Consider the following 15,240-nt stretch of genomic DNA (forward strand, 5'->3'; position numbering starts at 1 on the left):
ACTGCCAAGTGCCAAAAAATTTCCTCTGTCAGAGTACAACAGCTACTTTGTTCTAAATTTGAATGCCTCAAACACTATATCTTTCACTTACATTTTGATAAAACTTGAAGTATTTTGTAGTTATAATATTTACAATTTAAAACGGGACAAACCAGGCCAATTAAAGCAAAATCCCTTCTTAATATACAATTCAGCCATGGGAAAGAAACTAAGACAACACAAATACAATACAGCATAAAGATTTTCTCTATCTCGTGTGTAAGTTGCATTGAAGTAATGATAATAAGCTGGAAAGGCATCAGTTCAATTTCTTCTCTCCAAAATTCTTGTCCACTCCAGAAATAGTCCTTAAAAGCTTCTTAGAACACATATCCTGTGCCTGTGTGTTGCGTTTTGCACGGGTCGCTCTTACCCAAGCAGGTTCCTGCAAAGAATACAGTACTATAACATGCTATCTTTCATAAAGGAGCTTTGAAATGAAGAAATAATTATGGATGGGAAGTGAAGAAGCCACCTCAGGAACGAATCGAGAGAAACCAAACTTAATCAACAAGAGAACATGCTCCATGATTAAAATTGCTGCAAGTCCAGGCTCTATTTTCCATTTCCCTTTCTCATCATATAGCCACGCTAAAAGGGCACAGTTGGTGCATATAGACATCAATATGAGAAACTGCAATATTGAGCATTCCGTCAAATCACTGACATTAAAATTAAGTACAAGTCAATGCGAATGACTCGTGAAAGTGTAGAGTTTACAGATCACGAGCTCATTCGTGTTAAAGGACATGACAATTGATAGTTCAGACTACCTTATCTTTAAAATGGTTGCATCCAGAGAATATCAGTAAACAAACCTTCCATATAGTTGGTTATTTGGTACACACAAATTGTAATTTATAATTCATGTTGTAAATAACAAGATAAAAAAACATTCTCAATATTTTCTATGGTAATTAGAAAAAAAAAGTATCTTCAAAATCTTTCTGTTTATTTCAATATATTTTTATTTCATTTTTTTAAAGGTTTTGATTATTTCAAATAGAGATTATGAGAATGTAATTGGTGCAATTGATATCACAAATATTTCTTTTCTCTTGCTTCCCTTCCAAGTTTATTTCTTTTCTCTCCCTTTCCTTTCCAAGTTGGAATCAAAGTTTATTCTAATGAGATTCGTTATCATGTCACTCACCATCAAACCATTCACATATATCCAATTCCATGTGTAAGATGTACATTTCTTGGTGTGAGGAGGGTGCCTTATTAGAGACAATGATAACTTATAGTATATAAGTTGGGGTAATTCTCACCTTACAAATCAATTTTATGAGGATGAATTTGGCTTAAATTTCCTTCTTAATATGGTAAGTGGATTGTTCAAGATAATTGACAAGTGCCTTCAAAATTCCAATTTAAATAAACAAATACCTGAAATATGTTAAGCCATGCTCCTACTGTTGCAGCAGCCCGAGGAACAGGACGCCTCAAAATGGCTAGCAGCTTCAAAGCATCTGTCCTTATTTCCATAATATTGTTCTGAACAGCACGGTAATAAGTTGTCAACAAGTGCAAGTAAAAGCAAGTGCAAAAAAGGGAGGTGGATGACAGCATTTATACCACAGCAGCAAAAACAAATGCCGGTGGAAATGCACAAGCAAACATCAAAATCATGCCAAACTGCAATGCCAATTCTAAGAAATCTGCAAACAGTACAGGTAAATGTCAATCTTGGATGTTTCTCAAATATGATAAGAAATTGAGCCTATTTATTTTTTACTTCAATATACACATGTATATCTAAGTGAAAATACTTGTATTCCATATGAAAAAATTAATTAAATACCACATAAAAATCAAGAGTGTAATGAATTTAGAATTACCATCAAACAATCCATCTTCAAGATCCTCTCCAATGCTAGCAGAGTAAGGGGGCTTAAGGTATTCTTTCTCTACTCTAGAAGTAAATTGGATTTTTTCTCTTGCTTCTCCTTTCGCTCTCTTCTTATGTCTTGAGAAATAAAAGATAGTTTAGCAATTGCATAGTGGCAACATGTTAAACAAAGTAAATCAAGCATAGTCCGTGTCCAAGGGAATGAAAAGGCTTACCGAACCCTGTACTTTTTATAGGTATACTTGAGATAAGGCAATGAATTTTCCAGTAAATTTTCCAACACCTGGAAAGACGTTTTCTTTTACATCATTATGTTAAAGGGAAACCCCAAACTAAACAGATGGAAAGTAAAGGGAAAAGGGGAGAAGGAAGAGACAGAGACAATGGAAATTTTTTTCTCAGCAACCTCGGACAGAAGAAGCCGCTGAATTAACACTTGACGAAGAGTTGAAAAATTGCGATGCAACAGGGCATGATAAAAGATTCCAATGTATGTTTGCATAAAGTACAGACCAAAGACCTGCAGGAGAATGTAAACCTGTAAGTTCCATTTTTAGGACAATGGGGAAAACTCGGTCTAATTACCTTGTAGACCAAGCTATCAGCTCGTTTTTCTGTGTTTTCATTGTTTTCTTTCATGATAAGTTTGACAGACACCTTGCCACCCATCTTGGTAATATACTGAATGGCGAATAGGTAAACAGCAGTGAGCACAAACCTGAAAAACCCAGTACTAATATAAGAGTCACATCAATGAAACATTTACTCAACTAAATATAAGAATTTATATGACTAACAAAAGATACTTTTTAGTATCAGATTATGGATTATTTAGTGGAGAAAAGTTAGTCCCCTTCTAATGGGATGCAACTCCACAACTCCAAAGTCATTCTACTACCAACAAGAAAAGGCACTCATGAGTTTTATTAAATAGACAACTGAGAGAGAAGCTTTTAATGAGAAATAGAACGTAAGTTAATTTCATGACCTTATTCTCTCGTAAAACTACAACAACAAAAAAGTCCACATTGGCATGAATGAATCATGTGATGGATTGCATCCAAAAAAAATACACTCAACAGAAAGATGACAGCTATTCAAAGAAGAATGGTATTCAAGAGCAAATTGGATCAGTCTGTCAAAGATTCTTGTGGCATTATGCTTTACTTTAAAAGATGGACTTTAACTTTTTAGTTTGACAGAAGCTACAGGGCTGAAGTAAAGTGATCATTATAATTAAAGAGTCAAGGAGGAAAAATGAAGTCAGAAACAGTCACATCAATGCTCAAAGGAACTGACATACAAAATAAAAAAATTAAAAAATGCAAGTTTGAGGACACCATCTCAGTGATGGGAGGAAAATAAATGTTTCAGTAACTAATAATTATATGAACAGAAAAGAAGATATTTTAATTGTTGAGAATCGAGAACAAAATAGAATTATTGGAATAAGAGAGAACTATACTGAAAGAAATTCCAAAACTGAAATAACAGAATATTCAATTAACTAAAAAGTAGAAGTACAGAAAAGATATGATACGCATTCTTACTTAATTATATCAGAATCAAGAATTTCATAAAGATGGGCATATGCCAACTCAAATGGTAACTGGAGGCATATGATGCTGAAGATAATAAAAGCATCATTTCTAAATCGCATGAAACGCCCAAGCCACTCAGATTTTTGGAATGCTTCCTTCTCTTTAATTCTATCAGACTCAAGTACTTTCATGAGTTCCATTGGGGGCTGCCAGGAGCTTTCCTTTCTGCCAGTGATCTTGTATCCTCCGTCAGTTATATCTACAGAACTAATAGGCCATCTGCAACACAACACCAAAACACGAGAGAAAGGGTGTGAAGGCAGAAGTAAGAATCAAAGAAGGCAAAAGAGTAAATTGATCGCATTGATCTCAAAATAAGTAAAAAGTAAAACATTACCTAGCTAAAAGTGCAGAGTTTTTACGCTTCCAGAACTGAGAAAACATTATAGCCCAAAGTATCACCATGACAAAGAAGACAGGGAGCACCACCAATTTCAATGACCTAAAATGTAATAAAGAAGTCGTAAAACTGCTTAACTAGATGCAGAGCTAAAGAAGAAGTTGTAGTATAAACAGAAACCAACAGACAGATTGGCCCACCCAAAATCTATCAATTGCAAAGTAAGCCCAAATGCAGCAGGAAAGAGCAGCCACCGTGTGTACATTCCAAGAAAAGCAAAGTATATTGCAATCTGCAGATTATTCATTCCTTCATTGGATAAGGATAATGGACAACATCAATTTCATACAATATTATAAAGCTCATAGAGTCAGGGTCACATTAACCTTTGCCCCAAAATATGTATAAATCTCATCTATAGGCTGATTTGTGAAGTGGCACCAATGAAGTGCCCAACTCTTGAGAAGCTTCTTTCTCTTTTTTTCATCTATCAACCAAAATCAATATTAGTTCAGGCTTCGAGACACACTAATCTAGAGAAAAATTGATGGCACGTGTGAGTAAAAACACCATGCAAAGGAAAGACTTGCTTAACAATGTTCTCTGATTCCAATTTCAGAATCAGATTCTCCCCAATTTTCCAATTGACTTCTTTTCCATCAAATTTAAGGACTTTGGCGGACTTGCTGTTGTTTACCTGCAAGTTCAAGTTACAAGATAACCAAAATGTTACGGCATGCCAATAGGGCAGTTCACACAAGACTGCATGGCCTTAATCTGAGAATGCACTTTACTAACATTTTCTTGAATTAGAAATTGCTAAGGCACCTATAATCTGAGAATCATATGAAACAACAAGCGGTATGTGTGGAGCTAGCTAACAAACATAATAAAAAAAAAAAAAGGAATTTTGACTGATTGACACAGGATAGCTACGGAAAAAACTCACTATTCCATATATTAAGTGACAGTAGCACTGAAAACGCTCACACCAACTGAAAATGGAACCATCCGGTTGTTTCACAAAAGCTTCGACCTCCTCCACCTCAAATAGCAAATCCATACCTGCCATTTATTACAAGTCACATGCTGGTTAGCACCATTTACATAGTGAACTTAAATAGTAATAGGCATAACAGATAGCTCCCTTTGTGGGATTTGCAATATACCAATAAGAGTCCGTTTCTTGATTTGCAGTTCAGCTGCAGCCCTTCCCAATGTTTCCAAAGGTGCAGCCAACTATACAAATGGAAAATAAGTTTTAGCCACTCACCAAAAAACTTAAATTAGAACAAGAAAACTGATTATACTACAACACTGAAAAAAAAATAAACAAAAAAGGATTTCCTTAGGCATACCAAACAGGAAAAGAAATTCAAAATACAAACTGTAAAGAAAAGCATTGGATCAAAGTGAGTGACATGAATGAAACATACAGAAGAAATGAGAAAAACCTAACCTTGATGAACTCATCTGCAATGCCAATAACTCTCTCAACTTCAAACCCCACCTTCTCAAACTCCTTTACAAGGACGTGTACACAGTCACATGATTCGTCTTTCTCCTGAATCACTCTCCTAGGAATCACCACCCCCATCTCAAAAACACGTTCTTCATTTTCATGCTCGTTCATCTTTAACCTCACTGACCCAATGCAAGTGAGAAGAGCCAAATAAAAACAAATCCAGCACCCCTTACCTCCTTCACCAATTCAAACAGCCAAATTATGGACTTTGTTTCAAAAGGGCACGAGAAAGATCCAGTCTTGGCCAAAAAGATTTTTAAAAAGTGGCATAAAAATTAAGAATTCCTGAAAGGAATGGGAGAATTGCGTTGAAAAAGGTGTCACCGTCCAGGTATGAAAAATTTAAGACAATGTGTTGTATATGTGGGTTCAAACAAACTTAAATTGCGAGAATCCCAAAGGAAATGGTTGAATTTGAATACTATAAACACAAGGTGATAAAAGAGAGGAAAATGATAGAAAAAAGGAAAATAGGATGATGAAGGATTTGAACAAAGGTGTCCCAAAAACCTTTCATGAGGGAGAGACAGACACACAAACAGAGCTTTTTTCCACGGACATACTTGCTACTTTTGTGCCTTTTTATTTTTTATTTTTCAAAACTTTTCTCAAATTATTATATACTTTCTTATCTGTTCATACAATTTGAACTTTTTCTTTTTATCTTTTCTACAACTTTTTTTAGTTTTTCCTTACATTAATTATTTTAGTTCAAAATAATAAATATCAAAACATCTTCTTTTCTTTTGCTATAAATCAAGATTACATAACTGAAGACTTCAGTTTTAAAATTTTACCACAATTATTATTTTATATATTCATTGAAAACAAATTTAAAATGCTTATGATCACATGTAAATTAATGTTATCATCTAAATAATTATTCATGCATGCATTGGTTTTATTTCATTTCTTCAATTTGAGATTCAATCTAGTATTAACATAATCGAAATTAAACAAATCAAGTTTAAAAAAAACACATGAAATAATTAAAAAATTTCAAGACCTTAGAGTTATTGAAATATATAACCAATTACAACTAAAAAAATTAGTTGAAAATGCCACTTTTTCAAACCATAACATATTCAGAAAAAAGAATAAAAATATTCTCAAAAAGCATTAAGTTATATTTAATTTTTGGTCGGTTAAGAATGATTTAAAACTGACCAATTATTACAAACTAGAATCTAATAGAGAAGAGAAAAAGAGAAATGGAATGAAAATTCAAAACAAATACAAAAAAAAGAAAATTTAGAAAGAGAAAAGAAAAAGAAGATAATATCCATAAAGAAAAAGAAAAAAAAAAGTTGTACAATTTGAATTAATATGTGATCAAAAATTAAATAATCAAAATTACATTCAACAAATATTAATTGATTTATGGTGGATTTCAGCAAAAACCAGTTGTAGTTTTTCAAGAAAACAATTATACAGATTGGGGTGCATTTAATTTCTCCCTTGAAAGAAATTATGAGCTAACACATGAATGGAATACTAATTAAACCAAATTTAATTTGTCACAAAAATTTTGGTATGAGTAGCTATTCAAACTGAACATAAATAAGATAGAGAATGTTTAATGTGAAAGAATGAAAAATTGATATGAGAAAATCATATAATTAATTTTATAATATTTGAATATCATCTATCTATGTTATTACTTATTGATTTATGGTGGTGTTTAAAGTTATTTTATTGATTATAAAATAATTTTGTATCAAATAACATGTAAATCAAATTATTCTCAAAGTATTATTATCTTTGAAGTTTAAGTATAAAAAATATGCTAAAATTTACTTTGTTATAATTTTAACAAATAATACATTCACATTTAACAATTATAATAATTAATAATAATATATTAACTTTAATTATAAAGATTTGAAACATTTATTTTATTTTATTTTATTACATTTATCAAATCTTTAATAAATTTCACTTTCAATTTCTTTTTATTTTCACTTTTAACTTTTTTTTTAAATTAACATATTTATTCTCTAATAAAAAAATCGAATCTGTTTTACATTCATTTCCACAAGTTACCACAATTTTAGTATGAAAATGACATAGAGAAATAATATTAAATTGTAAATTATGTTTTGTTATATTTATATTAATTTTATCAAGTTTTAATCCTTGTTTTTTTCTTCTTAAATTGAAGAAAGTAATTTTGACACGAGTTATAAATAAATACTTTTTCTTTCTTATTTTATATTTATTAAAAAGGATAAACTTTTATCCTTTGAATAAAAGGGAAAAAGTAAGAATGAAATAAAAACACACACACACATATATATATATATATATATATATATATATATATATATATATATATATATATATATATATATATATATATATATTATACAATAATAAAAATTATATATATTTTAAATTTTATATTTTGATGTGAATTTTTCAAACTTTTATACAATTTCTTAAATCTTAAACATACATATAATTACTCCAAATTTTTAAATTTTGATGTGAATTTTTCTTTTCAAGCTTTTATACAATTTCTTAAATCTTAAAAATACATATAATTACTCTAATTCATTTACTTTGCATTTTTTTAATATATAAATCTGTGTTTGAGATGGAGAGAAGATTTAAAGTTATCTGTGAAGAATTCCAAATTTTAATATAAGAGTGTTGATCATACCCTGTTTGTCATCTACTGTGGTTCATTGTTGTTCTTGCTCTCACCCACTCACCATGAATTTCTTCAACTGGCTCTCTTTGTTCATCGTTTTTCACGTCTTTGCTGCAACACCTCGCATCTTCTCGTTACCAGATTCATCCACACAACTCCCTGTCAACTTTCTAGATGCTGCCAAGAAGCCTGAGGTATTTGACTATATGGTCAGAATTAGAAGGAAGATTCACGAGAATCCAGAATTGGGTTATGAGGAGTTTGAGACCAGTAAATTGATTAGAGCAGAATTGGATCAACTGGGTATACCCTATAAACACCCTGTTGCAATCACTGGTATAATTGGCTTCATTGGGACTGGAAGATCGCCTTTTGTTGCAATAAGAGCTGACATGGATGCTCTCCCCATCCAGGTCATATAACTTCTGACTGTGTATTCTTGATTTGTATGGTTAGACAGTTTGGTGGAAGTTTTTTCTTGATATAGTAAGAAATTGAAGGAAATCCTTGTGTTTTCTTAAAAACTTGCATATAAAATTTTTTATCGTGCTTTTTTGTTATTGTATAATCCAAATAAATTATGTTCTGAGTAAGTTAGAGAAATGGGGTGACTATATTTTTTTTTTTGTAAGGGTGATATAAACACTACTTAATCTGTACAGTGTGAGTGTCTGTACATAATCATCTTCTTCTTCGTGTGTGTTATTCCTTTCCCAACAAATTTGTGTGCATGAAGGACCCACTAAAGTGTGATGGTACTGCTGTGTGATAAAGTGTAGTTTATGTGTCTTGGGCATTCCTCTTCTGTGAAATCTTTGCAGAGTTCAAGTGGTGAAGCGTAGTGGGTTCAAGTGGTGTTGTTCCAGGAGTCTTACCGTTGGGTAAAGATGAATGCTATTTTTTGGCTTGTCAGGATTGGGTTTCAAGAATTAGGAAAAAATACTATCAAGTAGCATATGGCAACATAAAGAGTTCAGAAAGCTTGACTGTAAAGCTCGCATTCTAATTCATCAGTGCGTCGATGCTGCAGTCTTTCAGAAGATCTCCAAAGGTACAACAGCGAAACAAGCATGGGATAGGGGTTGACAAAACAAAGAAGGTGAAGCTCCAAACTCTTTGAAGGCAATATGAGTTACTTTATATGTCTGATTATTTGTCTATTGTTGATTACTTCAACCAAATTCAAGTATTATGAATGATATGCAAAGAAGAGTTAACAGATTCATAGATTGTTAACAAGGTGTATTAAAAGTTTAATAGAAAAACAGAGTGGCTGGTATGTGAAAGTGTTAATAACCGGTGTAGGTGGTGAGTATCTGTCAGACGAGTTACAAAATTTGGGAGACAGAAGATATTGTGCATGAAGTAACATCACCTTACACTTCACAACATAATTCTACTGCTGAGAGAAAGAACATGGTGAAGAGCATGCTCAAGAGTAAGAAAGTTCCTACTTATTTGTGGGGTTAAACAGCCTGCCCTGCTGCTTACAATCTAAATCGAAGTCCAACCAAAAGATTGAGTGGTAAGACCCCCAAAAGAGACATGGGCTGGTATCAAACCAGATGCGACTCACTTTAGGGTTTTTGGCTTTATATGTTTCTGACACGTGCCTGGTCAATTGAGAAGAAAGCTAGGTGATAAGGGAGAGCAGATGGTTCTTGTTGGATATTGTTCTACTGGTGGTTACAGATTCGCTAACCCAAGAAATGAGCCAGTTGTAATAGAGATGTTGTGATTCATGAATTTAAGCTGTGATTGGAACACAGAAGCTGAGAAAGAATCATGGGATGCTAATAGATCTTAAAAGTCCTAATGAACATGAAACTGACACAGCTACTGGATTGAGGAGATCAACCGGGTCCAGCATCAGCCAGACATGACATGAAATGATGCAAGATTCTGCTGCTGATTCAGAAGGAGAATTGGTGCACTATGCACCGAATCTTATTCAATCAGTTTTGAGAGTAATGCAAGAGCCTAAATGGGTCAGTGCAGTGGAAGTAGAATTGAGTTCTATTGAAAAGAATGAAAGATGGGAGCTTGTCATTTGCCTCATGGAAAGAAACCTATAGTGTTAAAGTGGGTGTGTAAAGTGCAAGTGAATCCAAGTGATGAAGTGATCAAATATAAGGCCAGACTTGTAGCCAAAGATTTCCTACAAATGCCAGAAGTTGACCATGGGGCAGTCTTTGAACATGTTGCAATATTAGAAAGAGTGAGATTTATGGATGCTATAGCAAATTTAAGAAAGTAGTCTATGCATCAATTAGATGTGAAGTTGGTTTTCTTAAATGTACTACTAGACGAGGAAGTGTATGTGATTCAACCTCTAGGCTTTGAAATATTGGGACAAGAGAAAGTATACAAATTGAGGAAGGCTTTTTTAAGCAGGCCCCAAGGGTTTGCAACAAGAGAATAGGTAATTTTCTAAGCCAAATAGGCTTTGTTAAATGCATATCTGAGCATGGAGTGTATCTAAAGGTCTTGGATGTGGTCACTGATACAGATTTGTTAATTGTTTGTCTCTATGTTGATGACTTATTGGTGACAGGTAGCAATCAAGGGGAGATTCAAGACATTTTTTTAGCAAGAGATGATTAAAGAGTTTGAAAGGAGTGATCTGGATCCTTTGTCTGATTTCCTTCGCACTGAATTTAATGCAACAGAGAATGGTATTGTGATGCATCATACTCAATATGCAACTGACTTATTAAAGAAATTAACATGTTTAAGTGCAACTTCACTGTCACACGAGCTGCATTTAGATTGATACTTGAAAAAAAGGGGACTAAGGAACTTATTTATCCTACCTGCTTCAAACTAATTGTTGGATCACTCTGTGCAATACTATACCTGATTTAGCATTTAGTGTTGGCTTAATGAACAAAATCATGGAGACATGAAGGAAACCTCACTTATTGGTAACAAATAGTGATGTGCTATGTGAAAGGAACCTTGGATTATGGAATTCTATCTCTTAAAGGAAGTGGTAACTCAGAAATTGAATTGCTTGGGTACTATAACTCAGATTGGTATGGTTATAAATCTGATCCAAAGAGTACTGCGAGTTATGTTTTTATGTGTGGAAAAGCACCAATCTCTTGGTGCTAAAGAAGGAACCTGTGGTGGTCCTATCTTCATGTGAAGTTGAGTATATAGCAGCTTCAGTGAGTGCTTGTCAAGCTTGTGTGGCTTACATTAATGCAAGAGATCAAAGTGAAGAACTTAGGAGAAATCAAGCTATTTGTAGATAACAAATCAATAATTGACTTAGCAAAACATCCAGCAGCACATGGGAGGAGTAAACCCACAGAAATAATATTTCACTTCCTCAAAGATCAATTGAATAATGGTCTAGAACACTTCATAACAAAATTATGAGTAGCAGGTATCTTTACAAAGGCATGGAGAAAGGTTCGGAGAGCTAAGAGATATGTTAGGAATTGTCTCCTTGATTCATTTGAATTGAAGGGGAATGTTATTAGATAATTCAAATATCTATGGTAGTTAACTATGTTATGAGATAGTTAGAGTAATGAACATATTGTAATTTTTTCTAAGTGTGACATAGGTGTGCGTATGTGTGTGTGTGTAGATAATCAATACAAAAACTTCCGTAATATTCTTCTTCTCTCTGTGTGTGTGATTCATTTCCTACCACTCTTGAATTTTGAATTATGATGGTTTTACTTCTATGGGTTGGTTATGGGATAAGACAACAAAAGGAGTTTTGCTTGCCTTTCCTCAAAATTTTGTGATGTTTTGTACTTTTTTCATTGACTTATTACTGTATCTAACTTTAGGAAATGGTGGAGTGGGAGCACAAGAGTAAAGTACCTGGAAAGATGCACGCTTGTGGTCATGATGCTCATGTGGCTATGCTTCTCGGTGCTGCAAAGATTCTTAAACATCATGAAAAAGAGATACAAGTTTGACTTTTTATATTGACTTCTTTATTTTCAATTCCTTCCTGGATCTTCTGCTTTGTGGTTTTGCTCACTTTTGCAGATACTGAACTTCTTATCTCCGTTTAAAACATGTGATCACTACTCATTGCTGTCCAGTTTGTCATATGCTCAAGAAATTTGGCCCTCTTAACGATTTTATGTTTCTTTTATTCAAACTTTTTGTTTTATGATTCCAATCATGTTAGTATCAAGCATATGCTCTGTTTATAAGGCATTTGTGAATGAAAAGTAAAAGAAAGTTGGCCACTATATCATTCTACTTGACCAAGACAGTCTCCCATATCTGCTACTTTATTATGAAATATCAGTTGTTGTGCTCTCTTGTTTCCACCCTGTCATGTATCCATGATAATTTCATTGTTTTGATGTCTAAATAGGGAACTGTAGTTCTTGTTTTCCAACCAGCAGAGGAAGGAGGTGGGGGAGCCAAGAGAATTGTAGAGGCTGGAACCTTAGAAAATGTTACAGCTATTTTTGGATTGCATGTGTCACGTGACTTCCCATTAGGTGAAGTGGGCTCTAGGTCTGGTCCAATGTTGGCAGGAAATGGTTTTTTTGAAGCTATAATAAGGGGAAAAGGAGGTCATGCAGCCATTCCTCAACAATCTATAGACCCTATATTGGCAACTTCTAATGTTATAATTAGCTTACAGAATCTCGTTTCTCGCGAGGCTGACCCTCTGGATTCCCAGGTAAGTTGGCTTTAACTTCATTTCTTCCTTTTCCCTTGCCACTAACTACTCATTTCTGCTTTCGGTTGTTTTCCTACAATTGAGATTTAAAAGACAAAGCTCCCACTTAATTAGTGGGTGATAACCAGGCCAATTGATGTTCTTATTTCATTGCTAAATAAAAGAATTTATACTATTTTCTGAACCCAGGCTATGAAAAATTTGTGATTGGGCTAGAAACCTATTGCTTACACTTCAATCAAACTTGCCTTGTCATTTAAGTAAACTTTTCCTTGTGTTATCCACATAAACTTTGGAAGCACCAATTCTACCTTTTGGTCACTTGTTTGAGACCTTAGATATGTATATATTATTGTATTAAATACTAGAAGAGCTACTCATGACATTGATGCAGGTGCAAAAACCTTGAAGAGAAAATTTATCCTGGTAGTTTTTTATCTCTTTCCAAATCTTAAAATTGAATGACAGCTGATTTAAACTTGGGTTTGGATTGTAGAGAGTAAGGGTTTGTGAAACAAAAACATATGGGTAACAATAAATAACATATGGATATACACTAATCCACTCCTTTGTCAAGAGTAGAGATTGTAATTCTGTATAAAGGCTTGAAAAGTTACATTTAGTTTACATACCTCGGTACAAAAAGGTTTCTTGTGAAAAGGATGAGATGGCTGAACCTTTGGCCTTTTGGCACGCATCAGAACATTTTCATATGTCAAATGTGATTATTACTTATTAAATATTACGAAGTGCTGTTTCGAGAAGGAATTTGAATCCTCTGTGCCTTCCTAAAATAGAAAGCATCTCCACACAGGTTGTGACTGTAGGAAAATTCCAAGGAGGTAGTGCATTCAATATCATTCCAGATTCCGTCACTATCGGTGGCACCTTCCGAGCTTTTTCAAAAGAAAGCTTCNAGCAATTAAGACANCGAATCGAGCAGGTATGTCATGGAGAAGAATNACATTTATTTTGTATGCATAAACTAAAATGGTCAGAATTTGTTTTTATATTTAGTCTTGTTCGTACATTTCTTAAAAGTAATAATAGGATCAGCAAATAAAATGCATTAAGTTTCTTCTTTTATATTAAAGTCAACGAATGCACTTGAATACTTACAAAAACTCTCATTCATCTTCTACAAACACAAGTTGATTTTAATTTACAAAAAATGTTTGATGTACCTTGCCCTTTACTTTCATCTTTTCTAAGTGTACACAGAAGGCATGTTCTATATCATCAAACAATAATCTGCTGTTATCCTTTTTGTTTATTGTTTCTATAAGCTCAACCTTTAGTTTAAAAACATGACACAAAATGAAATGAAAATATTTTTGTAATTATCAACAGAAACGTGTTACAATAAAAGTAAGAAACACCCTTACATGATAATTTCAACTATAACATGGATTCACTCACATCATACAGTTTTCATTACACGTGATCCTGGCAGATGCTAAGGCTAATTCGTTTATGCAGGTTGTTATTGCACAAGCTGCTGTGCAGAGGTGCAATGCAACAGTGAACTTCCTTCAGGAACAGAATCCTTTCTTTCCCGTAACCATAAACGATGGTGACTTGCATGAACATTTTCGGAGTGTTGCAGGGAATTTGCTTGGCGTGAATAAAGTAAATAACATGCAACCATTGATGGGAGCTGAAGACTTTTCATTCTATCAAGAGGTCATACCTGGCTACTTTTTCATGGTTGGAATGCAGAATCCCTCACATGAAAAACTTGAGCAGGTACACTCACCCTACTTCAAAGTCAATGAAGATGTTCTTCCTTATGGAGCTGCACTTCATGCCTCATTAGCTGTTAGTTATCTTCTGAAACATCCGCAGGACATAGCCCCTGCAGAGGGGAAATATCGCGATGAATTGTAACAAAACTTAACTTTTTGTTGGAAAAAAAATGACTGTTAGTAGTCACTAAAATAATAACAATATATATTTTGTTTCTTGTAGCAATGACATTATGAACTGGTTTGTATTTAAATTTTTATTAAACCTGGTGTTGAGCTTATGCATGAGCTTAGAAAATAAAGCTGTTTTACATTTTAATAAATTACCAATTTTTTCTTGTGAAAATTTACCCTTCTTCTTCCTTCCATTTTTGGAACATAGTATCTGTTTTAAAGTTGTCACAGTTGTCATATGGGTCTCAACCATGGAGGATCTTTTAAAGACCCTATAGATATGGTTAAATGTTCAATCAGGCCCTGAACTTCTGAGTGTTAATTTAGTTCTTCAACATATGAAGATTTTAATTAAGTCCTTGAATGTGTGCAAAGTGGAGTAATTATGTCTTGATAATGAGTTTTGTAAAACTATTTCATCATTAATATTTCTAGATGAAAGAAGGGGTGGAATTTGAGAAAAAAAAAAGAATAAAAGATTAAATATGTTTTTTTTCCTTTAACTTTAAGTGAAAATTAGAATTAGTCTATCTTCGAAATTATTTTTAGAAGGGTTAAATATGTTTTTAGTCCCTATACTTTGGGGCGATTTTGGTTTTAGTCCATTTTCAAACTAAGGTACAATTTAGTCCTTCAACTTTAGAAAAC

At 33.3% G+C, this 15,240-nt stretch overlaps 2 protein-coding genes across 5 annotated transcripts; one reads left to right on the forward strand and one right to left on the reverse strand.

The window, feature by feature from the left end:
* Positions 1-57: 57 nt before the first annotated feature.
* On the reverse strand, positions 58-5,982 carry LOC106772987 (anoctamin-like protein At1g73020). The gene is made up of 16 exons (XM_014659646.2): positions 5,292-5,982; positions 5,002-5,071; positions 4,782-4,897; positions 4,403-4,529; positions 4,219-4,319; positions 4,033-4,124; positions 3,830-3,934; positions 3,442-3,711; positions 2,477-2,609; positions 2,298-2,411; positions 2,107-2,174; positions 1,881-2,008; positions 1,618-1,700; positions 1,429-1,536; positions 515-673; positions 58-424 (listed from the first exon to the last, which is right to left on the reverse strand). Exons 1-16 carry the CDS (start codon positions 5,463-5,465, stop codon positions 299-301), a joined length of 1,974 nt encoding a protein of 657 aa, XP_014515132.1. The 5' UTR covers positions 5,466-5,982; the 3' UTR covers positions 58-298.
* Positions 5,983-7,987: 2,005 nt separating this feature from the next.
* Positions 7,988-14,699, forward strand: LOC106774024 (IAA-amino acid hydrolase ILR1-like 4). Of its 4 annotated transcripts, none has more exons than XM_022786356.1 (6): positions 7,988-8,423; positions 9,041-9,109; positions 11,817-11,942; positions 12,359-12,673; positions 13,488-13,616; positions 14,153-14,699. In XM_022786356.1, exons 1-6 carry the CDS (start codon positions 8,073-8,075, stop codon positions 14,558-14,560), a joined length of 1,398 nt encoding a protein of 465 aa, XP_022642077.1. In that variant the 5' UTR covers positions 7,988-8,072; the 3' UTR covers positions 14,561-14,699. The 4 variants fall into 4 exon arrangements, with proteins under 4 accessions (XP_022642077.1, XP_014516311.1, XP_022642078.1 ...); XM_022786357.1 differs by lacking the exons at positions 7,988-8,423; positions 9,041-9,109 and adding exons at positions 9,163-10,432; positions 10,565-10,685; XM_014660825.2 differs by lacking the exon at positions 9,041-9,109 and having other exon boundaries at positions 7,990-8,423.
* Positions 14,700-15,240: the final 541 nt, after the last annotated feature.

Source organism: Vigna radiata, chromosome 9 (assembly GCF_000741045.1).
Source record: "Vigna radiata var. radiata cultivar VC1973A chromosome 9, Vradiata_ver6, whole genome shotgun sequence".
NCBI lineage: Eukaryota > Viridiplantae > Streptophyta > Magnoliopsida > Fabales > Fabaceae > Vigna > Vigna radiata.